This window comes from Dryas octopetala, chromosome 1, assembly GCF_963921425.1.
Source record: "Dryas octopetala chromosome 1, drDryOcto1.1, whole genome shotgun sequence".
Classification (NCBI taxonomy): domain Eukaryota; kingdom Viridiplantae; phylum Streptophyta; class Magnoliopsida; order Rosales; family Rosaceae; genus Dryas; species Dryas octopetala.
The window spans coordinates 6466407-6489220 of NC_141366.1; the positions used below are offsets into that span (position 1 = coordinate 6466407).

A 22814-nucleotide genomic window follows, 5' to 3' on the forward strand; every position below is an offset into this window, starting at 1 on the left:
TAATCAGAATTCCTGCAACTGTGCGAACCAAACTGCAATTCAATTGGGGACGCCGCATATGGTTAATAAATGGCAGAAAATGAACCAAGATTGATCAATTTTAGAGTATGTGGGTTTGGACCCATTTTTGGTTTTCACCTCAAGTTATTAATGCATTGGTGTTGTTGGGCCTATGAGCCTATGCCAGCGGAAGAGAGCCCATGCGGTGAGCTCAGAAGAGCTTGCATGGGTGTTTAGTCTTTGTTGTTGGGCAGAATAAAGTGTGAGGATCGAGGAAAGAAATGGTTTAGGGGTTTAAATTTCTTGTAACGATATGATGTGAAGTGTGAACGCATAAACATTGCACCTCCTGCCAACTAATTACTTTTTGCGTATACTAAACATTAACTCGACTAATTAATATTTGGAAGATCTGTGCATCACATGCACTTTCGTAGAATATGAGCGAGAGCAGAACATATATCTGGCTTGCTATAACTCTAAGCAAAGAATAATAACAATTAATTAATGCTACTCCAGAGTTTAGAGTCTGACTATTATACATTTATACATATAATGCCACTTAACATATGAACAGGGGCGAATCTAGGATTTCAAAGTGGGGTGGGCTAAACTTAGCTTACGAACTATTTTTGTCTTAAAAAAAAAAAAAGTTGCACCTAGTTAATTAGAGGGGACGTAATGGCAAATACTATATAACACTATCTAAGTTGCGCCCAACGTTTCTTCACTAAGTAAAAATTATTAATTATCAATTCATTATCGATACTATTAATTAGAAAATTCTCGTTCAATGGGGATAATCATACATTCAGCCAGAAATTTATCGTCTATCTTATTTCGAAGTCGATTTTTTAATAAACCTCATAAATGAAAATGCTCATTCTTTCGTTGATGTAGCAACATAAAGAGTCAACACTAGACGAATCAATCTATCAATCAAGTCGTAGTCTTTTGCCAACCCTATTTCTACTAATTTAATAAACAGTTGAGAAAAAAATAAAAAACAAAGACCATGGAGATATAAACCCAAATTAAAACTAATATAATACCTTATTAGAGACTTAGAGTTAGAACTGTGTGTGGTGGGGGCTAGGAGATGAGAGAGATCTATGTGTTGCTCTCATTTGCATAGGTAAGAAGTTTTGGGGATCAGGGGAAAAGGAAACAATTTAATTAAAATAATTTTTTATTCTTTGGTGGGTTAATAACTTAATGTTCAGCACATGATTACTGTCATGGAATGATGAGTTAATTAACTTAATGTTCAGCAAAACCAATAAATAAAAGGGCCAGTGGAATTTGGATGGAAATGGACTGGGCTAGGCTTTAAATGTATACAACTAAGCTTAAAAAAACCCAAAAAAGCACCTGGGCTGCAGCCCAGGCAGCCCATAACATAGATTCGCCCCTGCATATGAACATAGATCGAGTTCAGTCATTCCAGGACGCGTTATTATACAATATATATAACTTTGGTTCTATTATTTGGAATGATCGAGATTTCAAACTTCGTTAGGAATTTAATTAATAGGTACAGTTGAATTACTTGAAAATAATGTTAATAATACCTAAAAGTTTATATTTGTATGAGAACAAAGGGAACGAATGTATGAATTTAAAATGACTCGTTGTACTTGGTCATTTCAATTCAATACATTGCTTCTTCTAACTAACCTACATTGTATCATCAAAATTTATATCTATTGTTGTGAATTCTTCAAGCCCAGCCTATGAGCTATTTACAATAATCCTAATTACTAGCTGCATGCTAGTTGGGCAACCATGTTTTCCACATGACATGTTCAGTACTGTACATCGTAAATGTGAGTGCATATATGTTTATTACTAGGGCTATAAAACCACATACTGATACTTTTTTAAAATATGTATTAGAAATGATTGAATTATTCACATATCCTGATCATAATTTATTTCCCTACATTTTCTCATCACTTGAATTAATTATAGGGAGACTTTCATTTAGGTCCTTTAGTTTTATAATATACTGAAAAAAGTCTTATGGCTTTTAAAATTCTAACTAAAATCCAATAATATTGTAACCATTCAATGTTACACAATATTGGTCCACTACTTTTAATTTTTTTCACACATACGTGGCGCTAAGCGGTTGGCGGCCATTTTCGATTGTTCGGCAGTGCATTTTTATTTCTTTGTCAAGCCTTGATTTGTCGGCTTTATATCATGTTTTAACTCAGAGTTAAAACCTAATATGCAGCCTACACAAACCTCATTTTATACCCTAGGAAGGTATGAGGTTAACTCGTACCTTATACCCTCAAAAAATAAAAAAATAATGACATATTTCTTTAACAAGGCAATGATCAAAAAACTTTATTTATAAAAAAATAAGGGCTTTATTTGAAAAAAAAAAAAAAAAAAAAAGTCATAAGATATTTTTTTAAATAAGAAATGTTAGAAGGATTAAACTGTAATTATAACCCTAAGAGCTTAATTAACGAATACTATTCTTTTCCCAATAAACTTGCTTGTGTGGACTGTGGACTAGTCTGTAGAAGAGAGAGTAGCATAGATAGAGAAAACTAGCTACATATATTGAAACTCTTAGAAATTAAGCATAGATTACGACTTAAATAAAATATCATTTGTCTATTCCCAATTAACTTGCTTGTGTAGAAGTGGCCAAAAAAAAAAATTGCTTGTGTAGAAGAGATAGCAGTATAGATAGAGAAAAATAGCTACATTGAAACTCGATCTTAGAAATTAAGCATAGATTACAACTTAAATAAAATATCATTTGTCTATTTTCTTTCGTAATAACTTTTTCTTTTCTATAGAATGGACTGAAACTGATCAATCTATGCATGTTTTGATTGATATATCATTCATTAATTTCAATCTCAATTTGATTCAGACACAAAACCACATTGATCAATAATCATAGCTACTTAGTTCACTGGTCGCTGAGTCTTAATGCCATGACACTGACCCTATTCATATCTTCATTCATGCTGATCATCACCACAATAACGTTTATATTAAAATATCTGAACACCAAATCATGATGATGTATTGAAAAAATTGCAAGAGAACATCCCCCTCCAAATTTCAAACTGAATGCGTAAGTCGTTTTCACTAAAAAGAGTTATGGACGTCTACCCAACTAAGGCAAGCCTCGAGCTTTCTCAAGGTTGTGGGGCTTTTCTATTGGACCACCTCGGCCTATCCCTTGTCATGATTGATTTTCTTTGTTTGTTTACTTATTCCTCTATTTTTCTTTCTTTTTTTTACTTTTTACTTTTGGGGCAAAATGATAATCGAATTGTATATAATTACATATTGGGCCATTTATATCCAAACATACAAGATAACTTAAATTGGTGTGTCATATGCTCATATATACAATATTTTGATTATTAATTTTGTACTTGTACAATAATGTGCGACTCATATCCATCTATTACTTATATAGTCGAATATTCTTAGGAAAACTTGGTAATTAAGTAGTCTATATATGGCACAAGATAGTTGTCCCTTAAGAAATAGTTTGATATATGGTTTATCATCACTTCTCTTAAGGTCTTATTTAAGTTCGAACTCATCAACAAATATTGCTCGAAAGTGAAACTCTCTTTGTATAATTGTGTAAGGACTTATACATGATCAATTGTTACATCATATACAAACATTCAACTTAAATATTGTTCAAATGTAATTTTTTTGTTGTTTTGACTACAAGAGGTTATGGATTCAATGTTTTGGTTACAAGAGGTTATGGATTCAAAATCTTTTTTTTTTTTTTTATTTTTTTTTTTTTGCACTATCTATAAAGTCTCTCAATAGGTATATAAATTTAATATATATTATTGGCCTGTTTCTTAACATAAAACTCTTCCTTTTAATCTTTGTTTTTCGGTTGGCTAACAATATTGAAGTATGATAGCGTACGGTTATCATGAGAAAAAGCTCTCAAAAGTCCACCGTGTCTCTCTATCCACAAGAGTTTCACACACCGGGCTTTAATCGAGTTTGTTTGGTTCCTAAACATAAACACAAAGACTTACCAGTTTAGAAGTCCGAAGATTGCTTCACCAAAACAACGGCGGCAACGTGGCACTCAAGCACAATCATTCAGATTCCGCCTCGCGTTTGTGCGCCCGCTGATGATATCATCCCCCACGTGTCTCTCGTCCACTGGTTGTCGTATTCGAAATCAATCTCTCTCTCTCTCTCTCTCCGTCTATTTGTAATTTGTGGATAGAGAAAGTGGGTGGACCTCAGCCCCCGTCCGCGGAGGTGGACCCCACTCTCACGCGCAGCATGAGCCGTCAGATGCGCCGACTGGATGATCCCTAGCTTTACACCCACGCCTTTCACCCAATCATTAACTGAATATTACAGCCCTCACAAGTAACACCAAGTTGATTACTCCAAGCAAGTCGGCTCAGCTTGGCTTAGCTGCCTTGTTCTCGAGCTTTTTTATATCTTATGTTTTTTTGTATTGTTTGGAGGTTTAACCTGGACATTGATTTGATCTTCATGCAATTATTCTCACCAACATTTTTTTTTTCTGTGGCAAACGTCAAATTTTCAATAAATACAATAACGAAAGTTGATTTTTCAAATTTTTGTGAAAGATATAATTTTTTTATATACCTTTAGATAAGATTGAACTATGACGTTTTTTTCCTTTTTCTTAATATTTAAATTAGTTGTGGATGAAAGAAAAAATTTGAAAAACAAAGATGAACGCTTTAATTTAGATGTAAGAATTTATATATAGAGAATTTAGTTGAAGCACATATTAAATTGCCTAAATGTAACGTTAAGGTTACATAAAATTTTGCATTTTTATAGAACAATATATATATAGAGAAATGCATGAATTACAAATAATTCATTGTATTTGGTGATCATTTCAAATTCATAATACTTCATACATATTATTTAGTCATTCCAAATAAAAACTTGAAAAAAATATAAGTGAATCATCAATGACTGTTGCTTGATCTTCGATGCAATATCTCAAAGGTCTTTAGGCAAATTGTTCGAAAAAAAGAGGAAATTTGAAGATAAATTTTAAAATGATGTTGAAGATACATTTTTAAATTATATTGAATAGAAGATCTATATACCCAAAATATTAGATTGCATGTTCCCTTTTAATTAAAGAAAATGATCTGCAATATATTTCCTCTCTTTTATTTGAATGGAAATTTTATTTTTGTTTATAGGGTACGTGTTAAATATATATTATAGAGAATTTATATAGACCTTGGTCTAATTAATGAAGAAAATTTATAGAGTTTAAGATTTAGATATGGGATTCATTAGCAATACATACATTCATACATAGCAATATAATGAGCAAATCAAGAATGATGACACCATTAGCCCATTTACCAAAAGAAGAATGATGACACCATTACACATGCATGAAGTTTTTTTCCACAATGTGTTGCTTAGCATTGAACACCATGATAACACTATAAACTGAGACGAAAATATTTGCCGACATATAAATTAATAAATCTCATTGTGCATTTTTGTTTGGTGGATAGAAAATATAAAATATTTTCAAAACTTTGTTTTAAAAGTACCGAATTGTCAACTGAGCATGCGTGTACAGTTACACTAGTCATGCATCCATCCATCCATCCATCCATCCATACTAGAAACAAAAAGCAGAAATTAAGATCGACCACAACGAAAACCCAATTTTCTACGAGAAAGAAAAAGTAGAAAACGGAAGGCATATGCCGCATATCTGATATATGTAAATGTTAGAGGCTTAGAGGCTTAGAGCTGATCCAACGCAACCAATTACCAAGTACACCAAGTCAACGTGTTCGCTGAAGAAGCCAGAAGAAAAGCCGTGAGCCAGAAATGAAGAATTAAATAAATAAAGAAAAGGTGGTGGCGGGGACCGCACTCAATGGCAATGGGCTTGGCTTTAGAGTGTGACGCCATCTGACAACACAAAGAAACAAACAATCAAAGTGTACTCACTACGATTTAGATTCCCCAATTCAACCCTCCACTTTCATCGCTCTGTATATAAACCCCATCCCATTCTTAAATCCCAAACCCATTTTCCCTCTCCATCTTCAAAACCTTCATTCGCTCCCTACGATTTAGATTGCTAGCTAGCTATGGCCGACCACGAGTTTCAAGAATCCGAGGTAATCTTCTCCGACCACTACGAGAGCTGCTTGGATTTCCGGCATCAACATCAACATCAACATGGTAATTTCCGATGTAACAATAACAATAACAGCAAGTCAATTTCCAAGAAGAAGAAGAACCACAAAATGGGGATGAACTCGGTGCCGGTGAATATTCCCAACAACCTCTTCCGCTTCGGAGGTGCAGATGAAGACGATGATTATAAGGAGGCGGAATGGAACGAGGGAGAGTTGGTGCCACCGCATTTGATCGTGCGGCGGCGGATTGCCGGGAAGATGGCGTTCTCTGTCTGCACCGGAAATGGCCGGACTCTCAAGGGAAGGGATTTGAGTCAAGTCCGGAATTCGATTCTCAGGATGACTGGCTTCTTGGAACCTAATTAGAATTTATTTATTTATTTATTTCTTGCAGCTACCATATATAATTGTTATTTGGCAGATGGCAAATTAATCACAAAGCAAATACAAATTAGGAAGTTAAGCTAAGGGAGATCCACAAATGAAAAATGCTCTCATTTCCCTACCACTCTGTTTGTTGGGAACTTGGGATCATAATCATTCGTAATTGTAACAGAAAATGATGAAATCAATTAAATTGTTTTCATGTGTCTTACAAAATTCCAGTGAAGCTAGCTAGCTTGATTCATTATTTTTCGATTTAATTTCTTTGCAAATTGCAATATGCATGAATGGGAATGTGGGTTCAGCTATAGCTAGCGGGTCTGTTTTACTCAGACCTCAACATGAACAGCCTGGCCTTTTTTATTCCCATTTCGGATGCTCGAATTAGTGTTTGTTGCATGCATTATTGGTCCTAACCTTCGAAATTCTTCTGGCAGCTGATCGAGAGCTTGGGTGAGTTTTCTTTTGTTAAAAAGATTTGGAAGGAGTTCAACAAAATGTAATACCGAGAGGGAGATAGAGGGTGATTGACTCATCCGAATTTTAAATTTGTTTACCCAATTGACAAAATCAAAATATTATGAAAGCATATTGCAAAGGTTAAAGACACTCATCTTCCCCTTAGAATGAAAATAACAAACATCACATCAACACGTGTTATCTACTCACTCAAATGGATAGAAAGAGATCGAACTACTTTTTTTTTTTTGCCGGCTACAGTCAAAGTTTATGGCAAGAAGTATAGTCATTGTATTTTATTGAAATAAATAAAAAGTAAAAATGTCATCAATCACATTGTATAATTTTTCCTTTGCCATGTTGTGTATTTTAAATAACATTGTATTTTTTGACTCTACAATAAAATGATCGGATTTATTAGGGAGACCTTAATAAAATTATCAGATTTTTAATCCCAGACGGGAAATGGTTCAAACCCTTTCACATTGTTCACATGCATATACCCAATATTCCAAATAGTACTTTTATAAACAAAGGGAATTAATTTGTACATTACGCTATAGGACCTTGTACTTCATACAACATCAAATTCTAACATAACAACCACCAATATTATTATTATCCTTCCATTATTAATCATTATAATATTAAAACCAATACTGTATTTCAATATTCAATGACTTCAAATTTAATAAGATTGAATTCAGATGCGTGATGCTTTAGATTGTGGGGTTTATAGCTCAAATGATTTAAGAGTTTGATTCTTGCCACCCAAAAATCTAAAAAAATAAATAAATAAATACATGATCCATATTAACATTTTGAGAACAATATCAATTATCGTCGGAGTAACATTAGAGACAGTAAAACAAGTTCTAAATTTGAATGTCAACTAGATATTTTTCACTTGTTTATATATGAATTATGATTTCAGGCATTTCTAATTCATTTTAAGATTTTGATGCGAGTCAATTTTTTTTTTTTCCAAACAATAAAATTTAAATCTAAGATATTTCTCCACCTCTAAAGGTTCTTCAACTTCTTCACTACCTCAAAAAAAAAAAAAAAAATCACGTACCATATCATTTAGTAACATAAATTGAGAAAATCTTTCCTGATTTTAGAATTATTGATCATCAAAATTGTATTAAAATATTGGTACCAAAAACAAGAAATCCAAATATAAACAAGAGGCACGACACCGTGGCCACGTGCATAGGAGGACATCAGCGACACATGTACGGTTGGGATCAGCCTGTCAGAAAAAACCAGACAGTGTCAGCTCATGAACCAATGACGTGGACCACATCAGACTCACAATCTTCTTGAAGCCAATTATGAGTTTATAACATGAGATATTATTGTGTGAATATTTTAATATGATACGCCTGGTTGTATTTAATTATTACTCACAGGGGCTGTCGGTTTACTTTTCTAAGGAGGACAATACGTGTTACAGTTAGCGTGTGCGTTTTGTTCCGTAGCTTCATGGTTTCAAATCCTCCAAACTTCAAAAACCGACGAATTATATTACAGTCCACAAAAAGGGATTTAAATATAAAAATATGAAAAACTGTTCATGACTTGAATACTTAATCTTTTTTTTTTTGGGTCTGAGAATACTTAATCAAATATTCAAATCCAACTATTAATAAAAGGAAATGTTTGGATAATTTGAACAAAATGAGTGGTTGGTGGGATGCAAATGGATTTTTACAAAAAAGACTAAGAGATGCTGCTCTTTTTTTTTTTTAATCTAAAAGTTGTCAAACTTAGTTAGGTAGGAACTCTTAAAATGGGTATCAAATTAATTTTAGGCTTATTCATACCATTATTCCCTGTAAGATACACTTTTTTTCACTTTGTCCCCTAAAACTTAAATCTTCTCAGTTTGCCACCTGAACTTCACAAAATTGTTGCAAAAGACCCTATGCCGTTAACTCTGTCAATTTTTCCGTTAAAATAGCTGACATGGCACCTATATGGCATGAGTGAGACCCTTTTTTAGTTATGTAAGATCCATGTAGACAAGCAAAATTATAAAAAATTGACATGGATCTTATTATTTTTAGTTTAAAAATTATTTTTTTTGTCCACATAGATTTTACATAACTAAAAAAGGATCTCACTCATGCCATATAGGTGTCACATCAGCTATTTTAACGGAAAAATTGACAGAGTTAACGGCATAAGGTCTTTTGCAATAACTTTGTGAAGTTCAGGTGGCAAACTGAGAAGATTTAAGTTTCAGGAGGCAAAGTGAAAAAAAGTGTATCTTACAGGGGACAATGATGTAAATAAACCTTAATCTTATGGCCGTTTTGAGTAAACAGATTTGATGCTACATATCAAAAGCAATATATTATGAGGCTTGAAAGTCATATACAGTATAAGTCTTCGTGTATTTTGTCCAAACGAGAGAACAAAGGAACTAAATGATAATATAGTAGTAAACCAAAACCAACACTAATTGACCACACTGGTGTTTTCTTTAATAAGCTTTATGTTCAGAGATTGCATGGTAACTTACTCTCATTGTCAATTAATTTTGAAATAAATACCTAAACTCTTTCAAAATGTTTAAGTTTCTTTATAGTATCAAAGCAGACTATTCACGTGTTAAACTCAACGATCACATGTACTCCTACGTCACATAATATAAAAACAATAGCATTCTCATAATTTCCATTTTCCATAATTGCATCAATGAAAAAGTTGAAAGAAAGCACAAAACCAACTTCCATAAATCATTAGAAAGCGTTTAATTATAAGGTTCTTAATCTGCTTTTCAGTTGTACAAGAATAATTAATTTGCTTGCTTTATCCTATTGTGATAGGATCCATGTTGCTATCAACCAAAAGAAGAAAATACTAATCTGATAATGGTCAACTATATTAAGATAAAGAAAGTGACACTAAAGATATCCACACTGATACAGAGGGTTACGTGTTGTTAACAGTTGAATTCCCCAAGGGTTAAGCTACTCGTTACAACTAGAGAGACTAGAGAGCAGTGTAGGAAGTAATATAGTCCTATTTTTAGGTTGGGAATTTGGGATGTGGATTATGACAACCATATTGCTAGTCAAGCAAAGTATACCATTAATTACACTTTCAACTAGTTATGTGGCCTACGGCAATGCAGCAACTTAAGTGCTATAGATTACCTAAATTGCTACTAAGGGAAATGTTACATGACATATGACCAACATATTCAGGGTGACTGCTAACTGTATCCCCTACATAAACACCCTAGCAGTTACAGAAAAATGTGGATAATAAATGGTGAGTGACTTATTGTCACAGATTTTTTTTGTTAGGAACTGAAACTAAACTCATTATGTATGAGATGTACAATATCACAGTGTTGCACAACATTGACTGAAAAATATATGTTTTGAAGATAGCTACAATTACAATATGTTGAACAAATCAATGCAACAGGTGAACAGTAACAGTTACAGAAGAATCAACCTCATTTGTACCTTTTTGCAGTCTGAAAGAGCTTTGTATAAATGACAATGCTAGAACAACAAGTAGTGATATTTAAACATATGTCAGCTTCTTGATCATGCTGGTGGCAGATTAACCAAAGGCCTCCAGAAGTCCAAAATTAGTCTTTGAAGAATCTGCCATAATTAAAAGGAAGTTATAACAAACTACCATATAACAAAATTGCATATAAACAACAAAAATCAAGTTGAAAATCCCTACTCACCAGTCACCAAGGAAAATTGACTTGAGATTAATTGCTTTATGTAAAAATGGAGCACATGTTTTGCTTTACAGTGATCTAAATTCAGCGTTTGCGAGATGCTGTGGAAGTCTTCCGATTATTTGGTACATATTCAAACTGGCTAAAATCGACATTCACAGTTGACCTTCAATAAACAAAGGCAAAGTCATTCATGATGATAATGCTAGCAGTAAAAAGGCAATGAACTTTAAGATTAGGTATATATATTGATATATATTACCTATTGTCACAAGTGTTTCTAACATCTTTTAGAGGAGCACGGAGACCACTTGCACGAGAACCAGATGAGGGAAATCTAAATGATGATATTACTGAAACAAATCTTTCCATTGACTTCTCTGCTATGTCAGAATAACGGCCTAAATGGGAAATGTTGGATCCAAATTTTCCTTCTTCAGTTTCTGTGTCTGTAAATGTTTTGTTCGGGCTAGAAGCACAGTGACCTAAATGAAAGAAACAAATCAATGATATATCCTTGATCAATGATATAGGTCAATTTTATCCTCTAATATAAATTGCTTCATATAATGTGCATCCGCATTCATAATTTTTATAACATACATATAAAGGGTTAAATATGAGGTTCCCCAAAATTTACAGGACCAATATGTTAAGTATATTCTGATTAAATAAACGGACAAAAAGAACAAGAGCAATGGCAAGAGGGCAGCAGTCTAAAGTGATAGGGGCAAAAAACATTAGCTCAGAAAAACACATTAATTTGTAAATTCATTAGTCAGGTACAATATAAAATTCAATTAATCTTGGCATGAATTCATAAGTAAACAAGAGACAGTTATCTCGAACAACTAAATGCAGATCAATAAAGATAAATTTGATTTCCAAAATTAGAGTGATCTGCTAGTTTTTCTGAGTTCTGACTTACACTTACCATTATCAGGAAGTGATGCATTGATACACAATTGCCTGGGTTTCACGTTATCCTGAAGTAGTTGAAACAATAATTTTTTTTTTTTATAAGAAAAACAGTCATAAACATCAACATTGTTAAAGTGTAACATCAAAACAGAAAGAAAAGCACAGACCGCTTGAGTGCTGTCACTTGGGGAGGTCTTCCTTTTCAGAACTTTTCCATTAAACTCACTATTCCCAAAATGAACACTCTCAGGAACTGCATTCTCATGCATAAGACCATTCTTCAGCAAGAGTTTTTCTTGTTTATCTTCCCGATTATTTTCATCATTTGACTTATTCTTAAAATAAGAACTTCTCACTATGACCTTTCTGCTCTCCATTCTTGTCTTACCCTCAACTGTGTCTGGGGAATTCTTACATTCACGCTCCCTATGCATTGTTAGACAAGGTTTATGAATTGAATGTCTGGGGTGTTGCAACAATGTATTTTCTGGACTTCTTGTCAAGCCCGCCATGTCTTTCAATGTCAGGAACATAAATTCAAGTGAGTAGTAACAATTAACTAGTATGTAGAAACTAATAACTGGATCCGTAAAGTTATCTGAGGGGAAACTATATCCTTACCATGATTTGAAGATTCTAATAAATCAGGGACATCAGTGGCACAGCCATCTTCCACCTGGAGAAAACAAGGATAATTTATTGCATGATTTACATCACAGAATTGTGCAAGGGCAGTTGATTAATAAGTGTTGAACTGAAAATAGTCATCACACTCATTTATGAAACTCACTGAATCATTAGGAGGGGCAAAGCCCATGTTTTCAGAGTAAAACAGGGATGACTCTGAGCAGTTTGTTCTACAAACAGCATCATCCACAGAGACATGTTCTTCGGGACTGAGAGAACTATGAATTGTACTTGGATAATCAGGTGACATCCTCGGGGCCCTGAATTTTCTCTTTGCTTCAAGAGAGGCAAAGCCTTTAGTTGTCAAGGAAAAATTACGGAACTTGAACCCAAACACAATAAGGGCTGAGAGAAATGCAATATTATGACCGTATGTAATAGGAAGCTCTTGGTGCTGCAAGAACTGCATAACAATTTTTTTAGCCTTTTTACTATATCTATATATTTACTCCATACGACTCTTCCTTTTCACAAGCATATTCCATGCAGCATATGCTACATAACCATTGAAGGCACAGCTGATCCATATTCAGCCATCAATGCCACCATTTGCAACCTTTGTTGGTAACATAAAACCATCATGAACACCTTAAACATATATATGAGTAGTATATAGTGCAAAGGACAACAGAAAGTTTGTCTATTATGCTGCAAAAGAAAGGAAAAAGATAGAAAAGGCAAGATACAGGGTAAGGTGTCCCTGTGTGGGAAGGGATGCTAAGAGCCCTTTTTCCCCTGTTGTTCTGAAGTATGAAATAAACAACTTAAGCAAAATGATGACAATGCTTAATAAATAACATCAAGCAAATAAATATTTCCACATTGATCCTTGAGTACAATATACTTAATATTAAAACCTAAACAATATAATGAAGCTTAGAAAAAGGGACTGCAAAGGATACAAAAGTATTTTGTCAGGCAATTATTCTGCACAGGCAAATCAAGCTTTTTCTTTATCCTTCCAAGATTCACATTTTTAGGTTGGGAAGTCCTGTTGGTACTAATATTCTCTTCCTGTTGACACAAAGAAAAAAAAGAGGTTTCAATCACACACTTTTTGATAGGACAATCGTAGGCAATACATTCAAAAGAATTCTATGCAAAATTAATCAGATTTGTGAATACAACTTCACCATGTTCAGTCCAAGACAGACATAAACATGGTTGACAGAAATCTTATTCTCAATGTGAAAAGTAAATAAATACACATAAACACTTGAAGAACATTATATCAGGGGAAAGAAACCTTATAGAAATTGCATAGAGGATACCTGGAAAGGCATTTTGGTAAATGGATCAAGATCACCTTCTGCTATACCTTTAGCTATATGTTGTGGTATCGATGTATCCCAGGTTAAGGTATACTCTTAAGTTTGTTAATTCATAGAAAAGAAGTGATGACATGATTAAGTTAGATGAATTCTACATAAAGGATATGGTCCTAAGAAATCCACATTATCCCCAAGATCATCAGATATATCAGACAAATATACAATATCTTGAGAAGCAGGATCATAAACTCGTTGATGCTGGAAAGTCATTATTGCTTTCTTGAATGCTTCTTCATAAAGAGGAGGAACTGAAACAGTGCTGTACTTTAGGTGCTTAATTACCTGAAATTGGCCAGTTATCGGTCACTTTATAACAGATTATTCAAATTCAAACCAAAAAAGAAAAATAAAGTAAGGACATTGCATTTTTGAGAAATTAAAATGCTGTTGTTGGTCTGTACTCTTAAATGTATACAATTACTTGTGTGCATGAATGATAAACTTCACCTTGTCATAACTTGTGAACTTTTTAATGAGTGCATGAGCCCTTTTCAGGCCCATTCCAGGCAATGACTGCAAATAGTCACAACCACTCATAATACACATCTCCAGAAGCATCTGCTTTGTGAATCCTGCAAAACTCAAGTCCTTGTTCCTATGTAGCATGGAATACTGAAACTCAACACCTTGCCCAAATTTGTCCATTTTAAAGATAATCTGGATTTAAGAAAGGATTAAAGCATCACCAAAATAATAAGTTTCTAATAGTAAAGAAAAAAAGGTGATTTTTGCTATATAGATAACTCACCCTGGGACATCCAAATGGTATAAGATCTGAGTCCTCGGTGATGACTGCTTCTACCTGTTTTCTGACTGCCAAGAAGGTCATTTGAGCATCTGCTTCATAAGGAGCCACAACGTAAGATACATTCTCCTGCTTTAAGACCTTCGAGAAGCAAAAATGTCAAGAAAAGAGGGGATAAATTCTCTCGCACTAAGCAGAAATATAAATCATTTTCAAGATCTGATTCTTTTAAGGAGCTAGTGTTTCTTGGACCATTTCAGAAATTAGTCTTTTATAACCTAAAAAAAGCATTATATTTTACCTGGATTAGCTCATGTGCAATTGAAGGTGAAATGTCAACAGCTTTTTGGTAGCACTCATAAGCAGCAGCAGAATTTCCATTGGACTCGTGCTCAATAGCACGTGCAAGATTTTCCTTTCTCGCCCTGCATTATAAGGAAACAAAACAGTTCCCTAAGTTGAGTTATCCATGAGTCCACGCATTAACCACCAAAGGTGAGCACCAATCCCTTATGTGTTGAATCTATGGAAGTAACAAGGATAGCAGAGAAAGATCAACAGCTCCATTTCAGCTACACAATATGTGTAGTAGAACTGAAGTAGGAAACTTGCCAAATGAAGTAGCAGAAATTACATAGACAGGGTGGTCTTTTGATTAAAGGGTTGGGTTGATAGATATAATCCCAAGCACAGGGGCAATGAAAGGAAAAATGTTAAATTGAGTTGAACATAACTGCCCATCTGAGCCCTAGGCTACACAATATGTGAATAACCCTTTATCTCTAAGTGTTCACAAACACATACTCAAGCATATGCATTTAAACCGACTTCTCAAGGATTTAGACAACATCCTTAATAGTTGATCAAGACCTTAAAATAATATTAGTAAACACTATGATGGATATCTAAAGTAACTGAGATGAGATGATCATGAAGGCTTCACTAATTTATTGACTGATTCATATTGAACACTTAGGCAAAACCAATATGATATGGATTACCAACTCAAGTGGATTAAAATAAAAAGAGATAGTAGCATACCTCGCACGTTTGTTCTCTTGTTCGCTCTTCATTGGTAGAAGACCGCCATCAAAGATAAGAATAGGTTTAACACCATTATGCCGCAGCAGATTTACTCTATGCATGCAATAGTCAATGTGCCTAAAATTGGGAATGAAATACATACAAATCATACATAAAAGATAATGCATTTATAAGTTTACAGAAAAAAAATTAATAAATAACATGTCATGATGGGTTTCTGAAAAACCCACTTTGTCCTTCCCTATAATTTCATTGGAAAATGCAGGTTCTTTAAGTTTAATCCTCAAATTGGGGAAATAAAAAATAAACAAAATCTCATCTATTTAGAACCAGAAACAGCTCAAAAATAAGACCCATCATCGCATCTCACAAAATCATCAAAAGTTTCAGCTACCTTATGCCACAGATGCGCAACAAACAAAAACCCATTATCCCAATTCCAAAAATTTGAGCAACATTCAAAAACCCAGTACCCCAGTTCGACAAATTCTATAAAGAAAGAGATTAGAAATACTAACCTGGAGGTCGGTATGCCTTTACAAAGCTCTCTGCTGCAGGACAAGGCACCTTTGTGAAGCCAAGAGTAGGTATCGACCGCTACACAAGAACCCTCCAATTCCTTAATGTGGATTGGGACCATTATCGATTTCAGTAGCGGCAAAAGCCCTTGTATCCCCATCTTCTTCCTTCTCAGAGCCCTGGACGAGGTTTGAGGCTAGCTATGAGCTTCGTTCGAGTGGCTTCATATGCCAAAATCAAGAAGCAGATTAGAGAGAGAGGGTTTGTAGGGAAAACGAAGGGTTAGGAAGTAAGAGAGTGACCCCAAAAGAATTATATTTAAAAAAAAAAAAAAATGGCGGGAAATGTTTTGAGGAATGGCTGGCTCCAAGTAAATTTTGTACGGTCTCCTTTTCACCAGGCTTAGTTTGGCGGGGAAGAGTAGTTTTTTAAAGAGGAAATTACCAATTTAGTCCATTTATTTGTTCTAAAGTCTCATCTTGGTCCACAAATTTTTTTTTTGGCCAACTTAATCCACTAACTGTTTGACGTTTGCCAACATAGTCCATTCCGTCAAAATTTCAATAACAGCCGTCAAATTTAGGGGCAAAATGGTGAATTTATATCCTTAAATGTACCATTGGTCCACATACTTTCACGTTTTTCCCAAGTTGGTCCACTTTTTTTTCGACATTTACCTACTTGGTCCATTCTATCAATTTTGTTATAAATTCTGTTAAAATGAAGGACAAAATTGTCTTTTCATATTCAATAAATTTTTAATTCTATTTCTAATTTTAAAAATATTAGAACTAAAAAAAAAACCCAATAATTAGATTTAAAAAACAAAAAACAAAGAAAAAACATCCATACCCTTAGATTGATCAACAAAGAAAAATAACAGCCCCCACAAATTTTTTTTCTTTTTTCTTGTTCTTTTTCTTTCTTCTTCTTGTTCTTCTTTTTCTTCTTCAATTCACACACAAAATCCAAAATTATGCAGTAAACCCAAAGTCCATTTAATTGCAGTAAACAAAAGTTGCATAAACCCAAAGTCCATTTGCAATAAACCCAAATTCTTCTTGTTGTTTGATCACACCCATAGCCATTTCTTTTCCCTAATTCTTCTTCTTCTTCTTCTTCTTCTTCCTTGATCACACCCATAGCCATTACTTTTTTTTTTTCACCTTCTTTCTTATTCTGCAACTTCCCATGATCTTCACTCATGCCCAACTATAAAAATAATTAAAAAAAAAACAAAAATAAAAGAAGAACAAGAAGCCTAGGTTCCACCCACAACCCGTAGCCCTTCCTCCCTCCCCACCATCTCCACCCTCACCTGCAGAAAACAAAAAAAAAATTGGAAAAAAAGAATATATAGGAAAAAAACAACAGAAAAAATCAAACCCACCATCACCTCCCCTCTCCAACCCATGCCCAGCCCATACCCACCACCCACAACCCTCTATCCACCATCGGCAACTCACCCACCCACCACCCTCCACCCTTTCCTCCCTCTCACTGACCTTCTGCTCGGCCCTACCACCACACCTAGCCAGTGACCCCCTCTTCCCCCTCTCCTATTTTTTTTTTCTCTCTCTCTCTCTCTCTCTCTCTCTCTCTCTCTCTCTATTTTCCCCTCTCTCTGAATGTGCAAATCCAGCTTCGTCTTCTTCATTTGCAGCCAAATCCATTTTCGATATGCCCTTTTTGCCAATTGTCGACTTCACCCCATCTCGATCTGCCTCTGCTTCTGCCATTGGAGCCTCGGGCGAAGACACTAGGAGCTTCTACTTCCGCCATTGGAGATGAGAAAATGAGGTTTAGGGAAGGAAAATGGGTGGCTGGGGTTTGTGGGTTTGGCCGGGGATTTACGATGGGTTTTTTTTCTTTGTTTTTTGTTTTTTAAATTTAATTATTGGGTTTTTTTTTTAGTTCTAATATTTTTAAAATTAGAAATAGAATTACAAATTTATTAAAGGGTTTATTTCATATTTAGTACCTAAACTTTGACCCTTGTCTTAATGTGGTACCTAAACTTTTATTTGTCCCAATTGAGTACCTAAACTTTTATTTTGTGTCTAATAGGTACCAAAATGAATTTTTGTTAAAATTGTCAATAAAAATTAGGGGCAATATAGTCAAAGTATATTTTAATTATTTTCTTTATATGTTTAAAATTATTAAAAAAAAATACACAACAAACAAAAAAAATTAAAAATTAAAAATTAAAAATAAAAAATAAATTTTTTGAAGTGACTATATTGCCCCTAACTTTTGTTGATAATTTTAACAGAAATTCATTTTGGTACCTATTAGACACAAAATAAAAGTTTAGGTACTCAATTGAGACAAATAAAAGTTTAGGTACCACATTAAGACAATGGTCAAAGTTCAGATACTAAATACCCTTTATTAAATATGAAAAGACAATTTTGTCCTTCATTTTAACAGAATTTATAACAAAATTGATAGAATGGACCAAGTAGGTAAATGTCGAAAAGAAAGTGGACCAACTTGGGAAAAATGTGAAAGTAAGTGAACCGATAGTACATTTAAGGATATGAATTCACCATTTTGCCCCTAAATTTGACGGCCGTTGTTGAAATTTGACGGAATGGACTATGTTGGCAAACGTCAAATAGTTAGTGGATTAAGTTGGCCAAAAAAAAAAATCGTGGACCAAGATGAGACTTTAGAACAAATAAATGGACTAAATTGGTAATTTTCCCTTTTTTAAAAGTAAAAAAATTGTTTTTTTTTTCATTATTTTTGCTTAATTAGTTAATTCACATCAAAATATATGAGTTTACCTTATTCATATTTTGGGGTCCTATAATTATAACTATTGTTTAAACTTTAAACTTTCGATGATAAATATTAGAAGAAAAAAAAAACAATAAAGAAAGTGAATACTGAAGAAAATGTTATCTCTTTTGTAAATTATAGAATTTGGTGTCTAAAGTTTGAAAATTATTAGAAGTTTTTTTTTTTGTTATTATTTGAGGGATTCAAACCATAGACCTAACATAATCTTAATTTATTATCCTATCAATTTTCACCACTTGAGCTAATTTTAAAAGCTTGAAATTAATTTTATCATTTAATTATAGTTTATCGTAAGCATGTAGTTAAACGAATCTTTCATGAATTTTTTAAGAATTATTAAGCGAAATAAATTTGTATTTTAAACAAACACAAATAGATCCTCAACCCATTGATGGTTCACTCCTAAGTACATACTCTTTCATGAATGGGGTTGCGTCCAAAGAAGCATGATAACTTAAAATATTATGGTGCATATTTATAAATTTTATCTACTTTTAATGCTACATTAATTAATTCCAATCATTTTATCGTTATGTGTATCATCGAGACAACAAACCACAAATCCATGGATCCCACAGAACTAAGAATAAAATGGAGCACATGACAACTAATAAACCGATCCAATTCTTACCAAACCAAATCTGAAATGTATTGCTTTGTGTCCATGTGACATCCATGTCCTATCTGCTATATGTTTGAGTAAGTTGGTTTACAAATATAAGTTTTATTCATAGATTTAACATATCACCTAGCTCTTACATTGCCTATATACTCACATATAGTATATAAACACAATTACTCTTTATTTGCAAGGATAAGTTATACACATCCATGTGTTTAACAAGTTGAACATGAGGTTGTGGACCGCTGTTAGTATCAGTGGTACGTTCACAGCTAGCAGACACATTTTCCCTCACGTTGAGAGACCAACTTGAGGATTATGGAGGCCTGAGAGGACCATTTAATTTGTTTTCATGTACATAAGTTTCATATATGTTTCAACACTTAACATGGTTTGTGTACATTGGAGAGCAAAATTTGATGAAGACCCATATGTGTACTTGTACGTTCCACTTAATTTAGCCGACCAACCTCGATAGCATATTGAAAAAATCACTGTAATACGCACATGTGATTTATAACCACTAAAACGTATATGCAAGATAAGTGACAACTTGATTTTTCATGGCCCAGAAAGAAATAAAAATCTCTTGCAATTGTTGATTGATATTGAGGGATGACGACTCCACTTTCTATCTGAGCCACAGAGCCGTATGCGGTATGAGTCGTATGACATTTTCTAGCTGTACCACTTATCTGATTATCTCTTACCAGTTTAATTATTGATTTAATTAGCAGATGAAAATTCTGTGGTGGGGCAGTGAATAATCAATGGTTGGAAATGTTCTGATTATATTTAATATTTATAGCCTAGAATGTGGCTGTTGAAAATTCCGAATCAGAATACCATAGATATTTAGCATATGTTTTATCAGTAGGTAAAGTCTATGACTCATAAAAAAATCTCAAAAAGTTTCTAGTAAATAATAAATGGTGCCAGTTTGATCTGGTGATGTCTGGTCCCGCTTGTCAGAACAAAAACGAGTCAGACATGCTACTTTTTTCTCACTATGCTAATAAAAGCCTTCCTTTTGGACCAGTTATGTACAAAGCTACAAGAGAGCAAAGACAGAGAGAGAGATAGATAGAGAGAGAGAGAGAGAGAGAGAGAGAGAGAGAGAGCTGCAGTTAGGTGTTTGAATACATGTTTGTTAATCTGTAGTGGTTTTGGTAATTGTTAGATCGATGTTGCCGACTGGGTTATCTTCTGTTTATCAAGGTTGCAGTGCTGCAGCTGGAATTGCTGGTACCCATCTTCAGTTTGACATTGTATCTGCTTTATTTTACATCTTCCATTATATATGTTTGCTTCATTACAGAAAAGACTCAATACCTCTGATGCAATATAATCATTTTTTACAGATAACTTGTAGTGCCTCGATTCCCAAATTTTATTATATAGCCACACATTTTGTTACAAATCTGTATATATATATGTATCCATATATGCTATGTACAAAGTGGATATATTTTACTTTAATTTTTGTTTTCCCAGAGCACCATGAAAAATTGGGTGTCTTCACAAATAGGACTGTAGATGAGAGAAATATTCTAACACCTATTTGTCAAATGCAGGGAATATCTTTGCTTTTGGGTTGTTTGTGTCACCTATGTAAGTTGTTCAAAAAGTTTATGAGAAAAAAGGGAATTTATGAAATTTTGCATTTCGCCACTGATTATGAATCTCTTATGTTTTCCAGACCAACATTTAAGAGAATTATCAAAAAAAAGTCAACAGAACAATTCTCTGGACTGCCTTACATATATGCTCTTTTCAATTGCTTGATATGCCTCTGGTATGGCATGCCTGTAGTGAAGACTGGTATCATATTGGTGGCTACTGTGAATTCAATTGGGGCAGTTTTCCAGTTAACCTATTTGAGCATTTTCATTACATACGCCGAAAGAGAAATGAAGGTAATCATTTCCCCCAAATCTACCTTCACTTCTTATTGAAATCCATTTTACAACTCGGCATGACGTTCTGTTGTTCCTTAAATGTTTTTTGCAGTTGAGGATGCTGGGATTGTTACTGGTAGTTGCTGCTATATTCGTGTTCGTAGTCTTTGTGAGCATAAAGATTTTAGACTATGATGAGAGGCAAATCTTCGTCGGATATTTGAGTGTTGCTTCCCTTATCTCAATGTTTGCTTCACCGCTGTTTATCATAGTAAGTTCATGTGGAACAATTCTCACTCATATTGATTTCAGACAGTGCAACTGCAATCTCTTCTCACTTATGTGGTTTCACATATACCCTTTTGCAGAAATTGGTGATCAAAACAAGGAGTGTTGAATTCATGCCATTTTATCTCTCTCTTTCCACATTCTTGATGAGTCTCTCTTTCTCTGTATATGGAGTGTTCAAGGATGATCCCTTCCTTTATGTAAGTATCATGTTTCCTGCAGACACAAGCCCAAATTTCAGTAGCTACATTCTCACTCTAAGCAGCAACAACATCCCACTTGTATAACTTGTGTTCATTTTCTTCAAATGGTGTTTTTGGATGCAGGTCCCAAATGGTGTTGGAACAATTTTGGCCCTTGTCCAATTGGCTCTCTACTCTTACTATAGCAGTATATCTGGAGAAGACTCAAGGGAACCACTGATAGTTTCATATGCGTAAAATCACATGCCAATGATTTTGTTTAGAGGAAATGTTGGCAATCACGATGTATACAATGGCGGCTGGAAAGGGCATTGATTTTGTCTAAGTAGAATGTTTGACCTTAATACTAAAACTTACTTAATAAAATGTTGCAATGAGAAATCAATATCAGATTTTGCAAAAGTTTTGGTGAATCGAGGCTGATAAGTCTGCAATGCCTTGTACTCTTCAGAGTGGTTTAGGGTTGCTTGGCTGGTGTACTTGGCATACAATTCAGCAACTCAATGAGCTGAACAAAGCTTTTCTCTTATGCGGAGTCATCCAATTCTTGGTGGTGTTTGGTTTTTGTATCATTTTTGGAAAGTTATAGATTGTTTATTGTATGTGTGAATATGCAAAAACTAGATTGTCATTAACTGAAAAAAAAAAAAAAAACTTACAACCTCTCCTCAGCGCGAGGGCCGGAGACACTCGACTCTCCCTCCTTCCATACATGGCAGGAGCCGCAGGAGATTCGAACTTGAGCCATCCTCTGGAATACACGAATGGAGACTGTCATGCTAACCTCACAAACGTTACAAAATAAACCTTCATAAAAATAGGATTAAACTGCCCTCATACAGAATATGCATAAAACACAAACAATACATATTTCTTTACTCCCCATTCAAACTCACAATGTTACATTATTGATCACCGAGATTTTGTGAAGAGAAAACAAGAGGAGTACGTAGACAAAAAGAAATACAAATAATGCCTTATACAACAAGCTCAATATACTTGATA

At 34.1% G+C, this 22814-nt stretch overlaps 3 protein-coding genes across 3 annotated transcripts; 2 read left to right on the forward strand and 1 right to left on the reverse strand.

Annotated features, from left to right (window-relative positions):
• Positions 1 to 5998: 5998 nt before the first annotated feature.
• Positions 5999 to 6785, forward strand: LOC147297043 (protein S40-1-like). Its single transcript, XM_086229559.1, has one exon. The coding sequence runs from the start codon at positions 6135 to 6137 to the stop codon at positions 6549 to 6551; it is 417 nt and encodes a 138-aa protein (XP_086085685.1). The 5' UTR covers positions 5999 to 6134; the 3' UTR covers positions 6552 to 6785.
• A 3734-nt stretch (positions 6786 to 10519) lies between these two features.
• On the reverse strand, positions 10520 to 16224 carry LOC147297044 (5'-3' exonuclease family protein). Its single transcript, XM_086229400.1, has 15 exons — positions 15990 to 16224; positions 15469 to 15588; positions 14729 to 14852; positions 14431 to 14568; positions 14130 to 14339; positions 13789 to 13964; positions 13623 to 13695; positions 13254 to 13365; positions 12455 to 12645; positions 12286 to 12340; positions 11832 to 12178; positions 11678 to 11729; positions 11006 to 11228; positions 10747 to 10909; positions 10520 to 10657 (listed from the first exon to the last, which is right to left on the reverse strand). The coding sequence occupies exons 1-14, from the start codon at positions 16148 to 16150 to the stop codon at positions 10828 to 10830; spliced, it is 2064 nt and encodes a 687-aa protein (XP_086085526.1). The 5' UTR covers positions 16151 to 16224; the 3' UTR covers positions 10520 to 10657; positions 10747 to 10827.
• A 4256-nt stretch (positions 16225 to 20480) lies between these two features.
• LOC147297045 (bidirectional sugar transporter SWEET2a-like) lies at positions 20481 to 22338 on the forward strand. The gene is made up of 6 exons (XM_086241669.1): positions 20481 to 20665; positions 20995 to 21031; positions 21120 to 21336; positions 21431 to 21589; positions 21687 to 21806; positions 21933 to 22338. The coding sequence occupies exons 1-6, from the start codon at positions 20605 to 20607 to the stop codon at positions 22044 to 22046; spliced, it is 708 nt and encodes a 235-aa protein (XP_086097795.1). The 5' UTR covers positions 20481 to 20604; the 3' UTR covers positions 22047 to 22338.
• The last annotated feature ends 476 nt before the right edge of the window (positions 22339 to 22814 follow it).

Bases quoted from the DNA above. Each gene is read 5' to 3' on its own strand.
- LOC147297043 (XM_086229559.1), top strand. From the start codon at position 6,135: ATGGCCGACCACGAGTTTCAAGAATCCGAGGTAATCTTCTCCGACCAC.
- LOC147297044 (XM_086229400.1), bottom strand. From the start codon at position 16,150: ATGGGGATACAAGGGCTTTTGCCGCTACTGAAATCGATAATGGTCCCA. The intron at 11,730-11,831 runs GTCTGTGCTTTT...CAACTACTTCAG, and splicing joins CAAGTGACAGCACTCAAGCG to GATAACGTGAAACCCAGGCA. The intron at 11,229-11,677 runs GTAAGTGTAAGT...TCTTTCATTTAG, and splicing joins TGCATCACTTCCTGATAATG to GTCACTGTGCTTCTAGCCCG.
- LOC147297045 (XM_086241669.1), top strand. From the start codon at position 20,605: ATGTTGCCGACTGGGTTATCTTCTGTTTATCAAGGTTGCAGTGCTGCA. The intron at 21,032-21,119 runs GTAAGTTGTTCA...TATGTTTTCCAG, and splicing joins GGGTTGTTTGTGTCACCTAT to ACCAACATTTAAGAGAATTA. The intron at 21,337-21,430 runs GTAATCATTTCC...TGTTTTTTGCAG, and splicing joins ACGCCGAAAGAGAAATGAAG to TTGAGGATGCTGGGATTGTT.